Source organism: Sturnira hondurensis, unplaced genomic scaffold (genome assembly GCF_014824575.4).
Source record: "Sturnira hondurensis isolate 20B ecotype Veracruz unplaced genomic scaffold, ASM1482457v3 Scaffold0013299, whole genome shotgun sequence".
Lineage (NCBI taxonomy): Eukaryota > Metazoa > Chordata > Mammalia > Chiroptera > Phyllostomidae > Sturnira > Sturnira hondurensis.
In genome coordinates this window covers 5,970,820-5,994,109 of record NW_028085930.1, presented here as the reverse complement: position 1 = coordinate 5,994,109, position 23,290 = coordinate 5,970,820, and the positions used below count along the sequence as shown (strand labels likewise).

General features: G+C 39.0%; 1 protein-coding gene across 3 annotated transcripts in view; it reads right to left on the bottom strand.

Moving 5' to 3' along the window:
• The window catches only part of TOPBP1 (DNA topoisomerase II binding protein 1), a 58,961-nt gene extending 36,032 nt beyond the window's left edge, over window positions 1-22,929 (bottom strand). For 2 of the 3 annotated variants that reach the window (XM_037061259.1, XM_037061261.1), the window contains exons 1-10: window positions 22,766-22,929; window positions 22,045-22,135; window positions 15,992-16,126; window positions 14,146-14,289; window positions 13,326-13,507; window positions 11,957-12,153; window positions 9,378-9,557; window positions 8,490-8,659; window positions 6,302-6,465; window positions 5,907-6,154 (exon numbers count right to left, since the gene is read on the bottom strand). In XM_037061259.1, coding sequence (XP_036917154.1) covers window positions 5,907-6,154; window positions 6,302-6,465; window positions 8,490-8,659; window positions 9,378-9,557; window positions 11,957-12,153; window positions 13,326-13,507; window positions 14,146-14,289; window positions 15,992-16,126; window positions 22,045-22,128 — 1,504 coding nt within the window. In that variant the 5' untranslated portion in view covers window positions 22,129-22,135; window positions 22,766-22,929. The remainder of the gene's footprint in view (window positions 1-5,906; window positions 6,155-6,301; window positions 6,466-8,489; window positions 8,660-9,377; window positions 9,558-11,956; window positions 12,154-13,325; window positions 13,508-14,145; window positions 14,290-15,991; window positions 16,127-22,044; window positions 22,136-22,765) is intronic. The other variant, XM_037061260.1, reaches the window with a different exon arrangement.
• Between the last annotated feature and the right edge of the window lie 361 nt (window positions 22,930-23,290).

Here is a 23,290-nt window from a genome sequence, read left to right as displayed (position 1 = left end):
CCTATAAAACAACTTAGAAATACCAAGTCCTCATAAACTATAAGCCAAACCCTGAAGTTAATAAGAAACTCAGAATAAATGAGCATGTTCTACAGCAGTTCTTCCACTTATTGTAGTAGAACCATTTTTTCAAGCCAACTTCATTCAGAAGAAGCACAGACACTTCTTGATAAACCTACTATTAAAAAACTTTCTCAAATCACAAGTTATTTAGCTTGAAGAAACTGTAAAATGCTTGATTACATTCCTTATAAGGCGCTTGGGGATTCACCGAGACTTACGGTCAGCAATTCCTTTCCAAGTCTTAGAAAGGAAGACCTGAGAACCACTCGTTTTCCTCCACTAAGAGCCCTTGCTGAAAGACAGAGCTCGAAACTGCTCCCCGCCAACGTGTGGCTTCTTTCTAGCAGAATACCCTGGGAAGTTAGGGTGATCTAACTGCTGTGACACACTAGTAAAGCATAAGCAGCTGGTGTGACAAAAGCCAATTCTGCAGTACATCATGAAAGTAAATAGCATGAATAAAAAAATGAATACTGGAAATTCTCTTCTAGAAATATGGTAGGGTAGACATGCAAAACATTCACTATAAAACAATGGAAAATTCAGCATGAAATATCAAAGACATCCTTATAATTGCGTAGCTGAGATTATAAGAAAGCAAGGGAAATGAAATTGCATTTCATTTTTAGACATGAAAGGAATGAAGAGCCTCAAATGGTTGCTAAAGCTAATGGTTACCCTGAAGTTACCTTGGCGACTTAAACCCTTAAAATATAAGGATACCTGGCAGAGGGACAGGTGTTAAGCCTTTGGTTTCACACAAATTAGCAGTGGGGCAGAGTACACCCTAGGAAAGTAAGTCTAGAAACCCTCAAGGGAAATGCCTTCACTAGAAATGTGGACCAAAACCCAATCAACTAGCACCACCACAAACACACCCTACAAGAGGAGATAAGCAGTACGCTTGGTTTGGCTTTGGGTCAAGGGGAAAACACAGCTCTCCAGGGAAGCTGTCATCATGAACTGGTCCTCAAATTAGTTAAGGGTATACATTTACAGAAGCCTGATGGTCCAAGACATCCTGCCAATAAACTCACTCAGGGGTGTCCTAAGTTGGGAGATGCCTAGGCTCCAGGAAGATTTAGACACAAATCTTTTCTGGAGGAACAAACTCTCACCCCAGGCTTCCAAGAATTCCCATAGTCCTAATAAGAATGATAAATATCACAAAACACATGAGAAAACCAGGCATCGAGAACAATAACCAAGAGAACTTCCCCACTCCTCCATTCAGATGTTGCGATTAGTTAAATGTGTTGTAAGAAATAAAGAACAAGAAACATGAATACAAAATAAGAGACTATTAAAAGAATTAGAACTTCCGGAAACTGATGAAATTAAGAAGGAAAGGTTAAGTGACCTATACACAGAGCTAATGGGAGTTAGAGAACATAGAGAATGGGGGGAAAAGAAAAAAGAATCAGTGGACAAATCAGTGATAACACCTAGACATGAAAAATAAAAGATGTTAAATACAGGTAGAAAAAAATTTTTAAATATATTTTATTGGTTACGCTATTAGTTGTCCCATTTTCCCTTCATTCCCCTCCACCCCGCACACCCTCTCCCACCCACATTCCCCCCTTTCATGTCCATGTGTCGTAAGTTCTTTAGCTTCTACATTTCCCATACTATTCCTGCCTTCCTCCTATTTTCTACCTACCATCTATGCTACTTCTTCTCTGTACCTTTCCCAACTCCTCTGTTGCTAACCCTCCATGTGATCTCCATTTCTGTAGTTCTGTTCCTGTTCTAGTTGTTTCTTTAGTTTGCTTTTGTTTTTGGTGTGGATGTTAATAACTGTGAGTTTGCTGTCCTTTTACTGTTCATATTTTTTATCTTCTTTTTCTTAGATAAGTCCCTTTAACATTTCATACAGTAAGGGCTTGGTGATGATGAACTCCTTGAACTTGACCTTATCTGAGAAGCACTTTATCTGCCTTTACATTCTAAATGAAAGCTTTGCTGGATAGAGCAAGCTTGGCTGTAGGTTCTTGCATTTCGTGACTTGGAATACTTCTTTCCAGCCCTTCTTGCCTGGAAGGTCATTTTTGAGAAATCAGCTGACAGTCTGATGGGAACTCCTTTTTAGGTGACTATCCTCTTCTTTCTTACTGCTTCTAGAATTCTCTCCTTCATTTTAATCTTGGGTAAAGATGTGCCTTGGTGTGTTCCTCCTTGGGTCCAACTTCTTTGGGACTCTCTGGGCTTCTTGGAAGTCTATTTCCTTTGCCAGACTGGGGAAGTTCTCCTTTATTATTTGTTCAAATAACTTTCCTACTTGTTGCTCTCCCTCTTCCCCTTCTGTCACCCCTAATAATTTGGATGTTGGAATGTTTAAAGATGTCTGGGAGGTTCCTAAGCCTCTCCTCATTTTTTTGAATTCTTGTTTCTTCATTCTGTTCTGTTTGGTTGTTTCTTTCTTCCTTCTGGTCCACCCCATTGATTTGAGTCCCAGTTTTCTTTCCATCACTATTGGTTCCCTGTGCATTTTCCTTCATTTTACGTAGTGTAGCCTTCATTTTTTCATCTAATTTGTGACCAAAATCAACCAGTTCTGTGAGCATCCTGATCACCAATGTTTTGAACTGTGCATCTGATAGGTTGGCTATCTCTTGGTCACTTAAAAGTATTGGCTCTGGGGTTTTGATTTGTTCCTCCACTTGAGCCATAATTTTTCGGTCTGGTTGTGCCTGTTACGTACGAGGGGCAGAGCCTTTGGTGTTTACCAGAGCAGGGCAAACCAGTCACTGGGTTGTGACACAGTATGTTGGGGTGGAGTCAGAGAGGGAACAATGGCACTTGCTCCGCTCTCTCTCAGATTTCAGTCCCTTCCACTGCTTCCCCCAAGCAAACTGGCCCTTCTGGTGCAGGTTCCTGGGTAGGTGGGCTTGTGTATGTTCTAGGACCCTGTGGGTCTCTCCAATGAACTGTCCTGCGAGGCTGAGAGCCTCTCCTAGCATCTCAACCCCCTACAAGTGTTTTCAAGGTGTTTTGAGGTTTTATTTCCTAGCTCTGGGGCCCTGGGTTGCGTGTTCTGTCTCACTCCCCAGTTTCACCTGGTTTATCTGTGTGCGAGTGTGGGACTGCATGGTCTGCCAGCCGCCTTGGGTGCAGTGCCTTGCTCCACAATCGCCACCTCGCTGGGTCTGCCGGTTGCCATCCCGTGCCTGGGGTCTGCCAGCTGCCGTGTTGCGCACCTGGGGTTTGTCAGCTGCTGCCTTGTGCACCTGGTGCCACTGCATTTTTTGCCAGCACTCCTCTCTACCCCTCCTACCAGTCTGGATGAATGTGTCTATTTTAACTCTTTGGTTGTTAGACTTCCATACAGTTCAATTTTCTGTCAGTTCTGGTTGTTATTTTGTTGCTAAATTGCTGTTGTCCTTATTTTGGTTGTGTAAGGCGACACAGTGTGTCTACCTACGCCTTCATCTTGGCCAGAAGTCAGATTTTCTATGAAAGACTAATAATTAGAATGACATCTGACTTCTTACTGAGCAACCATGGAAACAAATGACAATAAAATAATATTCCCTAAGAGCTTAGGCCAGAGGAGTCAAGCTCATTTTCACCAGGGGCCACTCCAGCCTCATGGTTACCTTTGAAGGTTGAATGCAATTTCAGGACTGTATAAATATAACTACTCCTTAACTAGGGCCAAGGGGCTTGGTGTTGCTGCCGGGTAGAAACAAGGTGCTGGGACAGATAAAACAAGGTGGAGGCCGGATTTGGCCCGCAGGCCTTGTTTGCCACCTGTGGCTTCGTCAAAGTAACTATGTGTATATCTAGCAGAACTATCTTTTAAGGAAAAGGGCAAAATAAAAAAAAAAACGGAAAATAAAGGAATTTCTAAAGGATACATTTCAGGAGGAAAGCGAATGATTCCAGAGGAAAGGTTTCAGAAATAAGAAATGGGGAGGAAAAAGAGCTAAACATGTTGGCAAATTAAAAAATATTGACCATATGGAACAATAATGACAATATTTAATTGTGACATTAAAAAGGACAATAAAAATATTAGACAAAAATCACATAATCTGAGTGTCTTAGTAAGTGCATATGTAGGGGATGCGGCCAGCAGTGATGTTAAAGTGTTACAAGGTTCTCGTATTATTGAAGGAATATAAAATTCTAAATAACTTTAGATTTTAGCTAGGATGCACATTAAAATTTGAAAGGTAGCCACTGAAAGTATAAATAGTATGCATAACTTCCAAATCAGCAGAGGGAAAGAAAGTGTAGCGTGGGAGCTGAGGCAGGAAGGGGCAAGCTCAATCCACCCAAAAGGCAAAAGTGTTAAAAAACAAGGAAGTGTAGAAAAATGGGACAAAGTACAAAATACGAAGATAGAAAAATAATCAAGATATATCACAAATAACAACTGTAAATCAATCAAATTTACAGTTAAAAGAAAAGGTCCGGCATACTAAATGCTGATCCACAGGAGGCAGGGATAGCTGTATCGGTCTCAGATAAGACTGATTTTAAGTTAAAAACCTATTAGAAAAACGAAGATCAACATGCACTACAACTTCAAGTTACACAGAAACTAAATGGGAAATTCTGACACATGCTAAAATATGAATGAATCTCGATGACATTAACTGAAGTAAATTCAGCCAGCCACAAAAGGACAAATATTGTTTTTCTAATAGTTTTTTAAAGATTTTATTTATTTTTAGAGAGGGGATGGGAAAGAGAAAGAGGGAGAGAAACATCAATGTGTGGTTGCCTCTCACACTCCCCCGACTAAGGGACCTGGACCACAACCCAGGCACGTGCGATCCCTCAGTTTGCAAGCCGGCACTCAATCCACTGAGCCACGCCAGGCAGGGCAACAGGACAAATCCTGTGTGATCCCATTTATATAAGTTATCTAGAATAGTCAAATTCATAAAAAACAGAATGGTGATTGCTAGGGAGTGGGTGGAGGGAGAAATGGGAAGTTACTGTTTAATGAGTATAGAGCTTCAATTTGGGAACACAAAGATGGCTGGCTACTGTAAAACATTCTGCAAAGCATATTTAAAGTAGCGATTCTTAATACAAAATGTAAAAACATTTTTTTTGCAATTATAATTGTCTCACAATCACAGCTAGGGGGAAAAATTTGATGTCTACACATCAGTGAGGTGGGAAGAAGAATCCCAGAGGAATTTTACACTGCTCCTGTAAAACAACTTAGAAATACCAAGTCCTCATAAACTATAAGCTGGGTTCTGGAATGGATGGTAACAACTATGTGGATATAGCTAACCAATGAATTGTACACCTAAAATGGTTAAAATACTAAATGTTATGATATATATATTTTATCACAATTTAAAAAAATTCAATACCCCAAATGCTCTATAGTAATATTTTGGATTTCATCCCATTTGTGTGAAGCCCAAAGGCTTAACACCTGTCCCTCCTTAGATTCTAAGGGTCTAGGTTACTGCCAAGACAGCTGCAGGGGAACCACTAGCTCTAGGATCCACTTGATGCTCTTGATTCATTATGTGAAGTATATGTGTGTAACCCCTATGCTGTTCACCTGAAACTAACACAAAATAATACTGAATATTATAAACTGTAATTGAAAAATAAAAAAATTCACATTGTTACAAACTTACACTAAGTGATGCCAGATATAAAACAGGTCAAAGTAGAACTCTTGAAGAGAGAAGGGATCAAAGGGTTCAGAATCCCTTAGCTTTGCCTGCCTAAAAAAAGTTATAAACATAAAACTGAAAGAAAAAGGTTATTTTAATTTAAAATTTCAAAAACCTGGCAAAAATCACAAATGTATTAATACTACTGAAGTAGTTCCTAATGACTATAGATACTAGTCAACTACTTACCTACTGTTGGGTTATCATTCACATATTGAGAGAGCAGCTCTTCATCAGCTGGCTCATGCTTTTCGGCAGAAGCACACTCTTTCTTGGAGAAGCTGCTATTCCTTTTAAAAAGGGATGTTTTACTTTCAGGCTGATCTGAGAGTGGAATTTCCACTGGTCTGTAACTAGCGTGGATGTATGGCTCTTCAGGAAGCATATAACCTTTGCTGAAACACTCCAGCAGCCATTTTGCTCCCACCACATGAGGCCTATGAAAATAGTACATAGTTATCCATTAGCTTAAATTATAAAGACCATCATCCCACTTGCCATGCAGTTTCCAAAATTACATGAACATGCAATTTTAAGAAAAATTATTAGACTAGAAATTGGTTTGAATTAAAAACTAACAAAACCTGTGGGCTGATTTATCCCAAAACTGCTTCAATCCATCATCATAATCTCCCACAATAACATGAGTTACATCTTCGTTGAGCTGGTTAAAACGAACTCCACCTCCATTGTTAACGAGCCTTCTCAGTTTATCTAGTTTTCTGCCAGTAAAACCACAAAGATATATCTGAAAAAAAAATTTACTTCACATCAGTGCATGTAAGATGTTTTATTTGTCTCACATTTATGAAACATATATGTTAAAATCTACTGTGTATAAACAACTCTTGTGTATGTTTTAAGACAGAAAAAAATGAAGAAAAAACCCCAAGAAAATATATATTGAGGGGTGTATTCTGAAACTTTGATTTTTTAACAATCCTGAAATTTTGATTTTTATCACTTCTTCATAATTCCATAGCATTTTATCCCTCATAGTAGATACTCAGTAATTATTCTGATGCTTTAAATAAAAATCTTAAGTAAATTATCATCTAAATATTAGTTATGTACATAGTAATCTCTAAAACACAGGCAGTTTATTATCTATCTGTCTGTCTATCTATCTATCTATCTATCTATCTATCTTTAGAGGGGAAGGGAAGGAGAGAGGGAGAGAAGCATCAATGTATGGTTGCCTCTTTTGCGTCCCTTGCTGGGAACTGGCCCGCAACCCAGGCATGTGCCCTGACTGGGAATTGAACCGTGATCTTCTGGTTTGCACGCCCGTGCTCAATCCATTGAGCTACACCAGCCAGAGCACAGGCAGCTCAGTTCATCAGAGCACATGCTGACACACCAAGGTTGTGGGTTCCATTCCTGGTCAGGGCACATATGAGAACCAACCAATGAATGCATACATGGAAAACAAATTGACATTTCTCCTCATTCCTCTCTCTCTAAAAATCAATCAATAATTTAAAAAAATCTAAACATCTTATTACTTGTAAATTTTAAAATAATTATAGAAACGAGTTAAGTCTGAATTCTGAAACCCTAGGTTTAAATTTTGGTTCAGTTGCCAATGATTAACCACATGACCATGGCAACTTACTTAGGCCCTTTAAACCAGTTCCTTACCTGTAATTCAAGATATGTTCTTCACAGAGTTAAATAAACAAGAAAATTTAAGTCAAGAGGTAAGCACTGCTTTGTAGATAACACATGAAAATTTATTTTTAACTATATATGCACATATCTAATCAATACAAAAATCCTTTTCGTATTTTATGTTTTTAAAAAATTTCTTAACAACAAATCTGTTTCTAAGTGCATTTATATTCCAAACTAAACAGCCTCCATTACTAGAATATATTTAAACAAAAATTAGAAATATATGCTTCCTATAAAAGTAATTAAGTCATATCCAGAATTAGAATATTCTAAGATATACTAATAAATGAATCTACAAGACACTTTCTGTTCTGCCAGTAAGTTGGTAAGTTCTAAAATTTAAGGGAGGTGAGGTAATTTGCTCAATTTCCTTCCTTAACAATAGAACAGGGTTAAATCTGTGCTACTCTTTGGGAATGAACGCATGGCCTATTCATGCTACAAGCAGAAATATATCAAGTAAGCATTCAGCTCTGGGAGACCCAAAACATATGATGTTTCCATTGAGGCACCTACAAAGTAGCTATTTGTGCGCTACAACATTAAACAGCCTAAGAGACACTAAACAAAGCAGTGGGTCTAACAGTTAGAAATCCAGGCTACAGGCCATGGAGGAGAGAGCTGGTTACTCAAGGTCTGCGACTCTGAACGAGACTTTCATCTTCTACATCTCAGCCTCTGGATAATATCCATTTTAGAGTTATTTGTGGGAATTAAATAAGCTTATACATATTAATAATATGTATGAAATGATCAGCACAGTGTCTAGCATATTATAAGCACTTAAAAATCCTTTAAGTGGTTCAGATATTAAGTGATCTCAAAACACAGCAGATGGAAAGTTTAATGTAATTAGAAGGTCAGAAGAGCTGAAAACTGATAATGGACCTCAAAGGATGACAAATGAAGGCACATCCCAGGCAGAGGGACCATGACAGTTAAAGGATGGACATGGCCTAATAAATGCATCTGCTTAGCTAGTGTCAAAGGTTAATGCAGATAAGGAGCAAGTCCAACTCTGAAGGGTTTTCAAAGTCAGACTAGGAAGTACTGATGTACACTGTCATTTCCTGCAATTATTATATAATAAAGACATACCCGACAACCATCTAGTAAATCCTCGGGTGACTGAAATGCACTGACATCCAGATTTTCTAGATTTTCAAGCATAGGATCCACTTTGCTATTAAGAATGGAGTTACACATCGATTCACTTATGCAACTTGCAGTGATGTTGGAAATGTGGCTGACATCTGAGAGAGTCCGACCTGCACAGTCAACAAAGACGCAACCCAGTTAAGAAGATAAAATGACTGTGATTACATGCTTTCCTCTAGATTAAGTTTTCTTATACACACAGGGCTATGAACAACTTCCAAAATTAAGATTCAAGTGTTTTTACTGAAATCTTGGTGGCAAAGCATGAAAAAGGAAACTAAAACTAAGGTTCATATTTTATTTAAATAAAAATATACTTAACATATTTATTTTAACAGTGGCTTGCTTTTAATAAAAATTTGACATTGCTGGCTTTAAGGTCCAAGAAGCTTACATCTGAGAAAAAAGTTTATAAGCATTTGCTAAATTGCCGACATGTCACCTACAAATAGGAACAGTTTTAAATTTTATACAAATATAGATGATCTATAACAATTTCAGCAAACTAATAAAGGAAATGCACTAATAGTATTTGGACATCAAATTTTTAAAATTAAGTTTTCATTTTAAGTCTTTATCTGTTAGTATTCTTAATTTCTTTAATCATCTTTTGCATTACATCAAACTATGAAAGAAAGTATGCATTCGATATTAAGAAAAACATCAGGAGTTCTGGACTAATTTTTCATTCAGTTTGGTTAATATACAATTATGCCTAGAAGCAGAGCAATGAAAGAGAGAATTCCCTACTATGTTCACTGATCCTATTAACATATCAATTCTTACACAGAAAACTGGTAAGTTTACTTTAATTCTAATGAGACTTACTATCACCTGTGTTATTCTGGCCAGTAGGAGTTGAAGTATCAGGCATAGTCTTTGTTTCCAGTCTAGGCTCTATCTTGTATATGGATTCATCCTGACAAAAACCTTTCTCAACACTGTCAAAAAACCACTGTGTGGTCACACAATGTACATTCCATCGCTTGGCACACTCATATTTCTGACCTATTATAATTCATTAAGAAAGAGAGAAAGAGAAATGCAAAGCATTAAACTCTGCCTTGGCAGAAATATTCAAATTTATGATAGGTTATTTAAAAAGCACATGAGACAAAATTAAAGTTACCAGTAATTACTCTTACTTTTAAATAAATACACATGCTATGTAAGGAGTTATATCTTTTATAAAATTATATAGAAACAGAGGCAACTGTAGGGTAACTTAAAATAATATTAGACTCAGTTTGACTATAGCCTCCATCACTTAATTTATTTAAACAAGTTTATCTGTAACACAGGGATAACTCACAGAATTATGTCACTTTAATAAGACTCCAGGGGTGCCAGAAGGAGAAGAGGAAGAGCAAGAAATTGAAAACTTATTTGAAAAAATAATGAAGGAAAACCTCCCCATTCTGTTGAAGGACAGACTTCCAGGAAGCCCAGGAAGCTCAGAGAGTCCCAAAGAAATCAGACCGCAGAACAAACCAAGGCACATCATAATTACATTAATGAAAGGAGAGAACTTTAAAAGCAGTAAGAAGAAGGGAGACAGTTACCTACAAAGGAGTTCCTGTAAGACTCTCAGCTGATTTCCCAAAAGAAACCATGCAGGCAAGAAGGGGCTGGAAAGTATTTGAAGTCATGAAAGGCAAGGACGTACATCCAAGATGACTCTATCCAACAAAGCTATCATTAAGAATGGAAGGGCAGATAAAGTGCTTCCCAGATAAGATCAAGTTCAAGGAATTCATCATCACTAAGCCTATATTATATTATATGAAATGTTAAAGTGACTTATCTAAGAAAAAAAGATAAAAACTATCAACAGTAAAATGACAACAAACTCACAACTATCAACAACTGAACTTAAAAAAGAAAAACAAACTAAGCAAACAACTAGAAGAACTACAGGTCCACAGAAATGGAGATCATATGGAGGGTTATCAGTGGGGAGGGAGGAGAACAAGGGAAATGTCTGCAATATAAAAAATATCAGCTTTGAGTAGATTACTCCTACGTCATCAGATTCTAACTGTAGTGCAAGAGAGATATGTAGATGGATAAATTATGTAAAAATTGATAACTTTATTGTCTTAAAAATATTTTAACACAATGTATTTTGAAACAATATCACAGAGAAAACTGAGGTCAACATGTAATAAACAATAACATAAAACGGTTACTTCTTTAATTTTGAGAGGAAATGAACTACCCTCAGAATTAGAAAACATCCATATTAGTTATCAACTCTTCTTAGAATCCTAGTATCATAACTGGCCATATCCAAGTTTTTGACTTAAGTACAATCACCAATTAATTTAAACAGCATTTTTCTAATTTTTTTCTTATGTAGGTAGCTGAGCAAATCACTGTATAGATATGAGGTAATAAAAAATACTAACAAAATTATTTCTCATCAACTTGTATATATTTCAAGGGTACTGGTAAAAAATATTCTCCATAATAGATATAAATATTATAGACCACCACCCTGGCTGGGGTGGTTCAGTGGATTGAGTGCCGGCCTGCAAATGGAAAGGTGACAGGTTCGATTCCCAGCAAGGGTACTGGGTTGTGGGCCAGGTACCCAGTTGGGAGCATGTGGGGGACAACTAGTCTATGTTTCTCTCTTGCATCACTGTTTCTCTCCCTCTCTTTCTCCCTTCCTTCTCCTCTCTCTATAAATAAATAAATAAAAATTAAAAGAAAGATAATTGAACACCAAAATTAATAGCAATTTTAAGGAATTCTACTCATTTGTTCTTCATGGCCTCATTTTCTGTGAAGTGTATCTTTAAGTTAAAACTTATAGTTCATTCAGTACAGCTGATTCAGTCATTCAATTAAAAACTGAGCCAAACCTTTAACATGCCATTAGAAAGAAATGTAATTTAGCTACAACTATGAGGTTTCTTCTCACTCATCCAAATTTCTTGTCTCATAAGTATTTGGTAACTGTGCAGGAAACTAAAAAAAAAATCAGTCCTGGCCAGTGTGGCTCAATGGATTGAGTGCCAGCCTGCAAACCAGGTCCCCAGTAGCAGGGCACATGAGAGGCAACCACACACTGATGTTTCTCTCCCTTTTTCCCTCCCTTCCCCTCTGTCTAAAAATAAATAAAATCCTTAAAAAAAAATCAGAAGACCAGATAATAAATTTAGATAAAATACCACTGGAAATTTTTGTTTTATATTTATTGAATGACCTAGATAATAAACACTAGGATAGTCACGGAATTTCTCTACAGACTGCGACCCAAACTATCCTTGTCAGATTTTTTAAAAAACCATCATACTAGGTTTATGACATGTCAGAAGCAAAAGCCATTCTGCAAAAAAATCTTAAAATGTTAAATAGTAGAAAAAATTTTGCATTTGTCCATTTAGGAAACACAGTTTTACCTTTTGGTTCCTGTACGATGAGGTGTGTACATTCATTCATTTTCAACTGCCCCATGTACTGGCCTCCATGCTTAACTGTGAGCTGCTGAACTCTCTTTCTCTCTGGACCATCTAAGCCAGTCACACAGATTATGCAACCAAGGAAAATAGGACATTTGAAGTCTTCCATGTTTACATCGGTATATCTAGTTATTTTTCTGGGGGAAAACAAATGGTAAAAAGGAAAAAATGAGCATATTAAATATATTAGTAGTTTACAATTTACCAGAAAAATGAAGACAAACAATATCATTAATGCTTTCCCCATTTTTAAAAGATTTTAATTACTTTTAAGAAAATAGAACTCACAGGCACACTCAGAATTACACTAACTGCTCATCTATGTCGGCACCATGTCCCTATTAAGTGTTTCAGACAGTCTCTCAAACCTGCTTTAGGGGAAAACATTTCATTAACTCTAAGTCCACGTGGCCAAAGTGGTGTATTTTCCAAAATTTTCATTTTGGTTGCCTAGTAGAAAAATGGAATTTGTATCCTTTTATTATACTATATAAATAATAAGCAATTACGGGGACAGAAACCAACAAACATATCACAGCCAATCTGCTGCCATGCTAGGCAGGCGTGCTGGGGAAACAGGCGGGGAATGAGGGTGCCCTTGTGGAGACACGATCAGGATGTGCTGGTTGGTGTTGAAGGAAGCCTGTAAAAATCCTAGTTAACTCAAACAGTGGCACCTGGACACAGGCTTGTCATTCTGATTTTAGGGAAAGCTCAGTTCTGTCCCTTGAAACAGGCTCTAAGCTCCACAAGGGCAGAGATGCCATCCTGTTTTGCTCACTATGTATACCTACTGCCCAGCTCACGCCAAGTACATAAAACGGGCTTAATTAATACGTATTGACTGATCACCTCCCAGCTAATGGCTTACATGTTTACTTTCAACCGTACACATACCCACCATGGGAGGAAACACAGCAGCCAAAATGGCTCATTTGCTCTCCATCTTAATGCATGGGCACAGTATTGAAGGATAAAGCAACAGAAGAGTTACAGCCACCATGCTGATTTCCCCAACTATTTTACGAATATTTACTGCTGAAAACAACTGTATTATCAAAGCAGTTGTTACCTTGTAGCTAACTCTAAGCCCACAGCCCATTCCACCTGTCATCTACCCTGATGATAACAGCCTCTAGATGCTGCTCTTGTTTTCACTGGAGAAAAGAACAATGACCCCGTTTTCATCCGTGAATGACAAATCCAAAGAAGGTACCATAAAACCTAACCTATTAAAACCCACAATAAGCCAGAATGACAGAATTGATCACTTTTTCAAACCTAGAATATATTTAAATGTTTTCCTTACTTCTCTTGTGACTTCTCCCAAAGTGTTTTTACCCAAGAAGGAAGCAAAATAGGTTTCCTTAGATTTGCGGCAACTAAATATTTTTTGCTACCAACTTCTCCAGCAATAAGGTGCGTAACTGACATATTAAGGTCTCTGTACACGTGTCCACCCATCATTTGTACATATTCATGAACTTCTTCCTGTAGTCCCAAGAGAAAACATGTTATTAAGACTAAAGCAAACAACCTCTCTTCACTTTTTATTACAATATCCCATAAATATTTTGTTGTTAAGCTTGAATGCACAAATGTTTCTCATTACCATAAAGTAAATAACCAAATTACTTTTTGGAAGTACGGTAATATAAATTATAAATAAATTCTAAAATAATTACCTTTATGCATTATTTTCCTGTTTATCTTTTAATTTCATGAAGTTATTAAACTATGTTGCTTCTCTAATAATGTATTTTAATTTACCAGACACATTAAAAATATGTAAATTATATATAACATATTATATATATTACATATATTAGAATCTTTTAAAAAGATTAACTATAGTGAAAAATGTAAGTGATTCAAAAGCAAACTCACTGACTATATAAAAGTGAGTCTCCTTTTAAAATTAAAAAAAAATTCAACTACCCAGTTTTCGATAAAACAGATTCCTCTGTATCCAATTTATTAAAAAATAAAAGACATGCACTGTTGTATACTGACTTCATTATAAGTCATGAACACCAAGTGTAAAGTCTTTCAAAGTATAGTGTACATAGGGAAGAACTAAGTATGGAAACACACACATTAATCGTATTCCTCAACACCTCTCCACTTACCCTTTTGTCTTTTTCTAGGCTGGTACAAGATATAGTTACATCACACATAACCATGTTATAAACTGGATGCTCAGCCCTTGGGACGCACTGCTGGTGGCGCATACAAAATATGACGACTTGAGGACCAACAATTCTGCAGCCAAGCTATAAAAAAAGGAAAAGCTAAGTAGAGAAAAGAACTTCAGTTTTATAAAATTACACTTTGTAGTATTTACCCATTCTTTATAGACACCGATGACCACCACATAAAAATAACCATATTGTTATATAAGAAAAAAATAAAAACCATCATATAATTTCTCAGACACACTTCTAATTAAATACATGCACCCACACATAAAAACAAATCCAACAATGCAAGCTATTAAAAGAAATAAGATCTAAGAGCCACATTCATTCAAAATTGCCATTGAAATTTTAATCTCTGAAGCAAACACAATCCTACTGATGGGAGATATGAGGAACAACATTCTTATGCCACAGGTGGCAAACACAAGGCCCACGGGCCGACTCTGGCCCTCTACCTTGTTTTATCCGGCCCGCCACCTTGTTTCTACGCGGCAGCAGCGCCGAGCTCCTTGCCCCTAGTTAAGGAGTAGTTACATTTACACAGTTCTAAAATTACATTTGGCCCCCTGAAGGCAACCACAAGGCTAAGGTGGCCACCAGTGAAAATGAGTTTGACACCCATCTTATGCTATAATAATTAGGAAATGTCCATATATACTTTTCAAATAAAGCATCTATCCAATGAAGCAGTTTAAAAGTATAAGCCTAAATAACTCCTTTCTGAAATACTTCTTTGTCACCAAAAATACCCACATAATCCTTGGCAGTTTCTACACTTGTGTTTTAAATACTGTCTGCAATTCAAAGTCTTCCCATGGAAGACCCACAAAAACTTCTCTTAAGATGCTGCAGGTTACTGAAAAAATGACCTTTTATTTTCATTGATAATTGACACCAGCATTTTCCAGCCAAGCTAAAAAGCCTACAGTTGTGAAAGTCACCATGGCATGACTAACTTAAAAATCTACATTGTAAATGATTATTACCTTCTTGGTCAGCCAGAAAAAAAAATCAGTTTTTGATGCTACTGATTCTGACAAGCAGTGTTACTTCCAAAACGAGGAGAAGACCAACAGTGCTTTCAGCAAAAGCGAGCACAGATCCTCCACAAATTGTACAGATACTGCATCTACCTACTCTTCTACGTTTTCTTCTCCTTCAAACAGAATCACTTCTTTATAATCTGGATGGAATTACAGCCTGTTTACTTTTATTTCAATGATTCTCTCTTGTCCAGACACCAAAAAAGAAAGGAGTCAGTAGACTCTAGAATCAATGGAAAGGAATAAGATGGCTCACTGGTGTATCAGCAATACTCATCACCAAAATGCTTCCTTTTAGCATACAATTTTTCAGAGAATGTATGAGGCACAGGCACTAAAATTCTGCCTGCATGAGCATGTAGGAGAGACAGCAAGTAGCCACACATTACTTTGAGGTCTTTTCCTACTTTTTATTATTTCTCCCTGCAATATTTTGCAATCACACTGAGTTTAAGCACCACAGAACTCCACTAAAATGCTTCATTACTATAGGGTTCACTCATACTAAGCAAAGTCAAATCCCTGGAAATATAAAAATTACATATAACAAAAGTTTATTATAACATAATTAGACTTTAGAAATATTCTGGTCTCCCCAAACGAAAGGATCCCTCTGTATTCATAACTTGCATAACACTTCATGTTCAGTGAAGAATTTACGTCCGCTGATATAAAACAAAACAAAACAAAACCAAAAACACACACATAAAGGAATACACTGGAAGTCAGCAAACCTTTTTGAGGTGATCAAAGACAACACCACTAAAAGGGTCACAGATGTAGAGTGACCTATCATTCTCCTTTATCTTCAATGCCTCCTCTTCTGTAATAATCTGAAGATATTCTTCTGATTGGAATTCTTTTATTGACTGAAAGAAAAAATAAAATAAAATTGCACCTGATGGTCAAGATGGAGGCCTAGGCAAACATGGCTTGCCTCCTTGCACAACCATAGAAAAAACTACAACCAAACTACAAAACAATATCACCCAGAATCACCAGAAAACTGAGCTGCATGGAAGTCCAACAACCAAGGAATTAAAGAAGTCATACTTATTCGGACAGGTAAGAGGACTGGAGACGTGGAACAGGCAGTCCCACTCCACATGGGGTAGATAAAAATCGAGAGGGATATCTCGGGAGTGAGGGATCCCAGCCCCACACCAGACCACCTAGCCCACCGTTCCAGTGCCAGAAAGATAAACCCCTATAACTTCTGGCTGTAAAAACCAGTGGAGGTTTGGGGCAGTGGAAGAAACTGTAGGATTCTCAGACATCTCCTCTTAAAGGGTCCCTACTGGACTTAGGACTTACACAGACTCACTCCCTCTGAGCTCTAGCACTGAGGCTGCAGCTCAAACGGCACCAGTGGCATATGGGGAGAAACTGAAGTGTCTGGCATCAGGGTTTTATCCCCAGGGACTTGCCCTCCTGGACAAAACAGAGGCTCCATCTTAGAGTACTTGAGACTTCATCAACCTGGTTCACTGGTTGCCCTGCCAGGCAATTACCTAAGTCTCCGCCCCATCCAATTTCATAGGCACACTTTTCTACAATAGGCCATGCTCCTAAGAGAGGGAGTCAAAGCAGCTTTACCTAATACACAGAAACAAACACAGGAAGGCTGCCATATTGAGGAGACAAAGAAATATGGCCCATTAAAAGAACAAAATAAAACTCCAGAAAAATAATCTAACAAAATGGAGATAAGCAATCTATCAGATGCAGAGTTCAAAACACTGGTTATCAGGATGCACAAGGAACTCACTGGGCACTTCAATGGCATAAAAAGACCCAGGTAGAAATGAAGTTTACACTAAGTGAAATAAAGAAAAAATTACAGGGAGCCAACAGTGGAGTGGATGAAACTGAGAATCAAATCAATGATTTGGAACATAAGAAAGAAGAAAACATTCAATCAGAACAGCAAGAAGAATAAATCAATGATAGGCTAAGGACCTCTGGGACAACTTCAAAAATACTAACATCTGAATCATAGGGGTGCTGGAAAAAGAGCAAGAGCAAGGTATTGATAATTTATTTGAAAAAAAAAAAAAGAAAGGAAACTTCCCTAATTAGGTGAAGGAAATAGACATGTAAGTCCAGGAAGTGGAGAGAGTCCCAAACAAGGTGGATGCAAAGAGGCCCACACCAAGACACATCAAAATTAAAATGCCAAGGTTAAAGATAAAGAATCTTAAAAGCAGCAAGACAAAAGCAGTTAGTTATCTACAAAGGAGTTCCCCTAAGACTGTCTGTCAGTTGATTTCTCAAAAGAAACCTTGCAGGCTAGAAGGGATTGAGGAACAGCTTCAAAGAAGCTGGATACTTCAAGAAGTACTCAAAGTGATTAAAAGCAAGGATCTACAACCTAGATTACTCTCTATCCAGTAAAGCTATCATTTAGAATGGAAGGGTAGTTAAACTGCTTCCCAGATAAGGTAAAGCTAAAGGAGTTCATCATCACCAAGCTATTTTTACATGAAATGATAAATTAACTTATTTAAGAAAAAGAACATAAGATGTTCTGGCCAAGATGGAAGCGTAAGTAAAAATACTTCACTTCATCACACAACCAAATAAAGGATAGCAACCAATCTAAAAACAATAAACCAGAAGCGCCAGAAAATCAAACTGCACGGAACTCCAACAAACAAGGAGTTAAAGAAACATTTATCCACATCGGTATGAGGGGCAGAGATGGACAAGGGCAGCTAAGGGGAGAGGACGCAGCAAGGTGGTGCACTACGCAGGCGAGGTGGGGCTGGCTGAGAGGGCTAGTGGCATGGTGGTGGGCTGCACAGGCAAGGCAGGGCTTGCTGAACGGGAAACTAAAGACTCAAAGCTAGCTGTAAACTACTGCAAAGGTTTTATTGCCACGGTGGGAGAATCTCCCAGTCTCATGAGAGAGTTTGTTGGAAAGTGGGGCTAGAGCAGAGCAAGCAGCATTGTTTCCTCTCTGACCCCTCCCCCCCAGAGAGTACCACAATGCAGCAAAGAGGGTTGCCCCACCCTGGCAAATACATAAGGCCCCACCCCCTTACAACATAACAGGTGCACCAAGACAAAGAAACATGGCCCAAAGGAAGAGACCAAAACCTCAGAGAAAGAACTAAGCAACGAGGAGATAGCCAACCTACCTGATGCAGAGTTCAAAACACTAGTAATTAGGATGCTCACAGAACTGATTGAGCTTGGTTGCAAAGTGAAGGAGCAAATCAAGGCTACCCAAAGTGAAATAAAGCAAAATATACAGGAAACCAATAGTGAAGGGAAGGAAACCTGGACTCATCAGCGATATGGAACAAAAGGAAGAAATAAACACCCCCTGGAACAGAATAAAGAAACAAGAATTCAAAAAAAAAATGAGGAGAGGCTTAGGAACCTCTTAGGCAACTTTAAACATTCCAACATCCAAATCATAGGGGTGCCAGAAGGAGAAGAACAAGACCAAGAAGTTGAAAACTTATTTGAAAAAAATAATGAAGGAAAATTTCCTCATTCTGGTGGAAGAAAGAGACTTCTGGGAAGCCCAGAGAGTCCTAAAGAAATTGGACCCAAGGAAGCTCACACCAAGGCATATCGTAGTTACATTAGCTAAGATTAAAGAGAAAGAGAGAATCTTAAAAACAGTAAGAGGAAAGGAGTTACCTACAAAGGAGTGCCCACAAGACTATCAGCTGATTTCTTCTAGGCAAGAAGGGGCTGGAAAGAAGTATTCCAAGTTATGAAAGGCAAGGACATACATCCACGATTACTCTATCCAGCAAAGCTATCATTTAGAATGGAAGGGCAGATAAAGTGCTTCCCAGATAAGGTCAAGTTCAAGGAGTTCCTCATCACCAAGGCCTTATTATATAATATATATATATATATATATATATATATATATATATATAATGTTATAGATACTTATCTAAGAAAAAGAAGATCAAAACTACCAACAGTAAAATGACAACAAACTCACAACTATCAACAACTGAATCTAAAAAACAAAAACTAAGCAAACTAGAACAGGAACAGAACCAGAGTAATAGAGATCACATGGAAGGTTATCAGTGGGGAGGGGAAGGGCAAGGTTGGGAGGAAGGTACAGGGAAGAAGAAGCATAACTAATAGGCATAAAACAGATAGTGAGAGGTTAAGAATGCTATAGGAAACAGCGAAGTCAAAGAACATATGTACAACCCATGGACATGAACTAAGGTGGGGGGAATGATGGAGGGGTGGGGAGTGCAGGGCAGAGGGGCAATAAAGGGGAAGAAAAAAATGGGACAACCGTAATAGCATAATAGATAAAATATACTTAAAAAACATCAAACTGTGAACATTAAAATGGCAATAATTTCACAACGATCAACAATTGAATCCATAAAACAAATTAAGCACACCAGCAGAACAGAAACAGAATCACAGAAATAGAGATCACATGGAGGGCTACCAGTTGTGAAGGGAAGGATAGGGAGAAAGGTGCAGGGATTGAGAGGCACAAATTGGCAGGTACAGAATAGGCAGGGGGATGTTAAGAACAGAGTAAGAACTGGAGTAGCCAAAGAACTTATGCGTATTACCTATGGATGTGAACTAAGGTGGGTGCTGGAGGAGGGAATGGGTAGTACTGGGTGGAGGGGAGCAAAGGGGGAAAATTTGGGACAACTCTAATAGCATAAGCAATAAATCACATTAAAAAAAAAAAAAAGACCGCACCTGAAGTTAGTCACCTGTATTTAAACCCTATGAACGCTATCTTCAAAATCCAGCCTCTTCCTTGTTGGAAGCTACCACCATCTCTCACCTAGACCGCTGTAAAAGTCTCTAAAGTGCTTCCTTCTCCCTCCCTTACCCCGAATCTATTCTCCATAGAACGCTAGCAATATTTTTAACAATATAAATCAGGTCATGTAACTCTCTGCTCAAAAACTCCATTTCGCCCAGGCTGGTGTGGCTCAGTGGATTGAGCACCAGCCTGAGAGCCAGGGGGTTGCTGGTGTGATTCCCAATCAGGGCACGTGCCTGGATTGTGGGCCAGATAGCCAGCTGGGGAAATGGGGGAGGCAACTGATCTCTGTATCTCTCACACATCAATGTTTCTCTCCCTTTCTTCCCCTCTGTCTAAAAATAAGTAAAATCTTAAAAGGAAAAACAAAACCCAACTCCAATGGCTTCTCAGCACACTCAGAATAAAATCCACATTTCTTATGATAGCCTACAAGACCACCATATGACAGTCTGGCCCTTGCCTGTCTCCCTGTCTTTACCTTCTACCATTCACCCATCTTGCCTTTTCTTTAGCTACTTCTGCTTTCTTGCTATGACTGGAACAAGCAAAGCATGACCTCATTTAGAGACTTTGCTCTCATTTCTATTCCCAGGGAATACTCTTCTCCCAGGTACTCAATCCCTCACTTCAGTGAGACCTGATCAAATGTCACTTCCTCTGAGATACCTTTCCTGATCATACTTTTTAAAATAAAAATAACCTTTTCCTCCAATCTATGTCATGCAGAAAAATAACACTGAAAACATTTCATGATCTTGTTTGCTATCGTATCCTGGCACCCAGGTAAGTACTCAAATATTTTCTGAACAAAATTTGAAGTCCTTATGTTACAGTAATCATTTTAAAACAGTTAAGTAAGATCATGTCACTGTTCTGATTAACAGCCTCCAGTGGCACTCCATCTCACCGAAAGAACCAGCCATAAAGTCCTTGCAAAGCCCTACAAGACCTCTTTACTCCTACTCTGTGAAGCATCCCTTAATATTCTTCCTCTATCTCTTGCTCACCACACTAGAGCCACACCAACATTGGAGAGACACTCTAAGCACTTTCCCAGGGGCCTGATTGTTCCCTCTGCCTCAAGCCCTCATCACAATCATGTGTCCACATGGCTATCTCATCTCCTTCAAGTATACTGAAATATCTTCTCCATAAAGGATACCCTGATCACATGCTATTTAAAATTACAACCTTTGGGTCTCTTTCACCCCCAACAAATGTCTTCCGGACCCCTTAACCCGTCTTGCTCTTTTCCCATTGCACTTAGCGCACTGGAACATGCTGTCTAGTTTACTGATTTGTCATGTCTGATAACTGTTTATTTCCTCCTGCTAGAATAGAATGTAAACTCTGAGAAAACAGCACTGATGCATCCTAAGTACTAGAACAGTGTTTATCAGATGTGGGCACCAATAATTATTAGCTGATCGAGTGAACTGTAAGGAAAATCCTGCTACAACAGGGCTCCTTAAACTTTAATGTACACAGGATCACACTGCGGATCTTGTTAAAATGCAGATTCTAATTGGCTAAGTCTGAGCTGAGACCCAAGTTCCACATTTATAACAAACTCTCAAGCCATGCTGATGTTGCTGGGGTCTGTGAGCAGCAAGGCCCCACACTATCCCCAGATTCTCCCATATTATACTGGACATAATGAAACATACTTTAACATTAACCAATTAACCAACAAATTATTTGTAACTAATACAAAACTGACTCAAAATTCTTCAACACACAAAGGTCTACTCTGATAAGTAGACAAAAGAAAGCAACTTAATTTTCAAGAAGGTCTGCTACTTTCAATAGAAGACTTAATAGATTTAAAGCTCCCCCAAATATGTAATAAAATATGTAACAATGATATATCTGTGTTAATGGAGACTAAAGTAAAACTATGCATTATGAAAATAACTATTACTAAGATACAAAAGCCCAATAAATTAAAAACCCTAAGAAAAAAATAAATTCCAAGCATCAAACAAGATATTGTCCAACTGTTCTTACCTCAAGAGCTTTAAGAAAATATTCGGAATTGCCTGAAGACTTCAAAAACTTCACAAAAAGTGGCTGTTTGTCATTTCCGGACATTTTTGAACTGCCAAAATAAAGGAGCCATTAACAAAAACAAAAACACATTACCCATGACGTTATAAGCTTAAAGCACCTATTTTTTCTGCCCAGACAAGAATGCATAAGGGAGGACATTCTGGCCTTGTCCATGAATTCATCCACTTCGTTTGTAAGAAACGCTGGAATATGGGCAAAGTCAAGAATAAATATGACAACGCCAGTCCTTGCAAGTCAGAGAACGTAATCGACGTCCGTAAGTCGAATACGTGGAGGGCCTTTGCCAAGGCGCTCTAAGCTCCGCCAGACAAAGAAAAGCAATTGCATTCAGCTAAGGGCACACGGAATGAATCTGTCTCTGCCGGCAACCCAGAGCCTCGAGGTCTGTGTTCCTCCCTCACTACACGGACTTTAAATATAAACGTGCAAGCCAGGTAGCAAGGTTATGCCCCGTAAGGCCGGACGCTCTTGCTCCCCAGCTCCCGGGAAAAGGCCCGGCTCCGGGCCCAGTCGCAGCAGCAGCCACACCTCCCGGGAGTCAAAGTCCCACCCGTCGGTTACGAGGGCAGGAAACCAGGGCCGTGAAGGCCAGAGGAGGCGTCGCGACCCCCATCTGGAGTGGGGAAGGAGCGGGGTCTTCTCTGCGCGCCTCACTCACCTCGGTGGAGACAGGGGCCCTGGAGGCGGCGATTGGGGGCGCGCGCGGCCCGCAGGAGAGCGGCTGGGGTCGGGCGCCAGCCCGGCACACACCAGCCGCACCCCGCGGCGCGCCCACCCCGAGAAACAAGCAGAACCCGGAAATTGCCGAATCTCCGAACTGACTTTCGCGCCAACCGTACGGACGCGCTCGCCTCTTCCGGCGGAAGTGACATCTTATTGCCGCCGCGGAAGGAAGCTGGAGTAGTCTGGGCAGCCAGGAGTGTGTTACTGAGCCGGGTTGGGGGTTGGGGGAAGACTCGGGACGATTCCCTGGGGTTTAGGCTTGTGAAGAGCGTCCCCGGGCTCCGCAGGCAGGTGACCTAGTACCCACGGCTCAGGGAGTGAGGCCGCAGGCCCGGAGTACCTTAGAGGAGGTCCGAAAACACCGAAACATATGCACAACCCCAGGGGAAAAGAGCGCTTCCTAATACATATCATACCTGCCACGGGCCAGGCAGTACACGAGAAACCGTATATTATATAA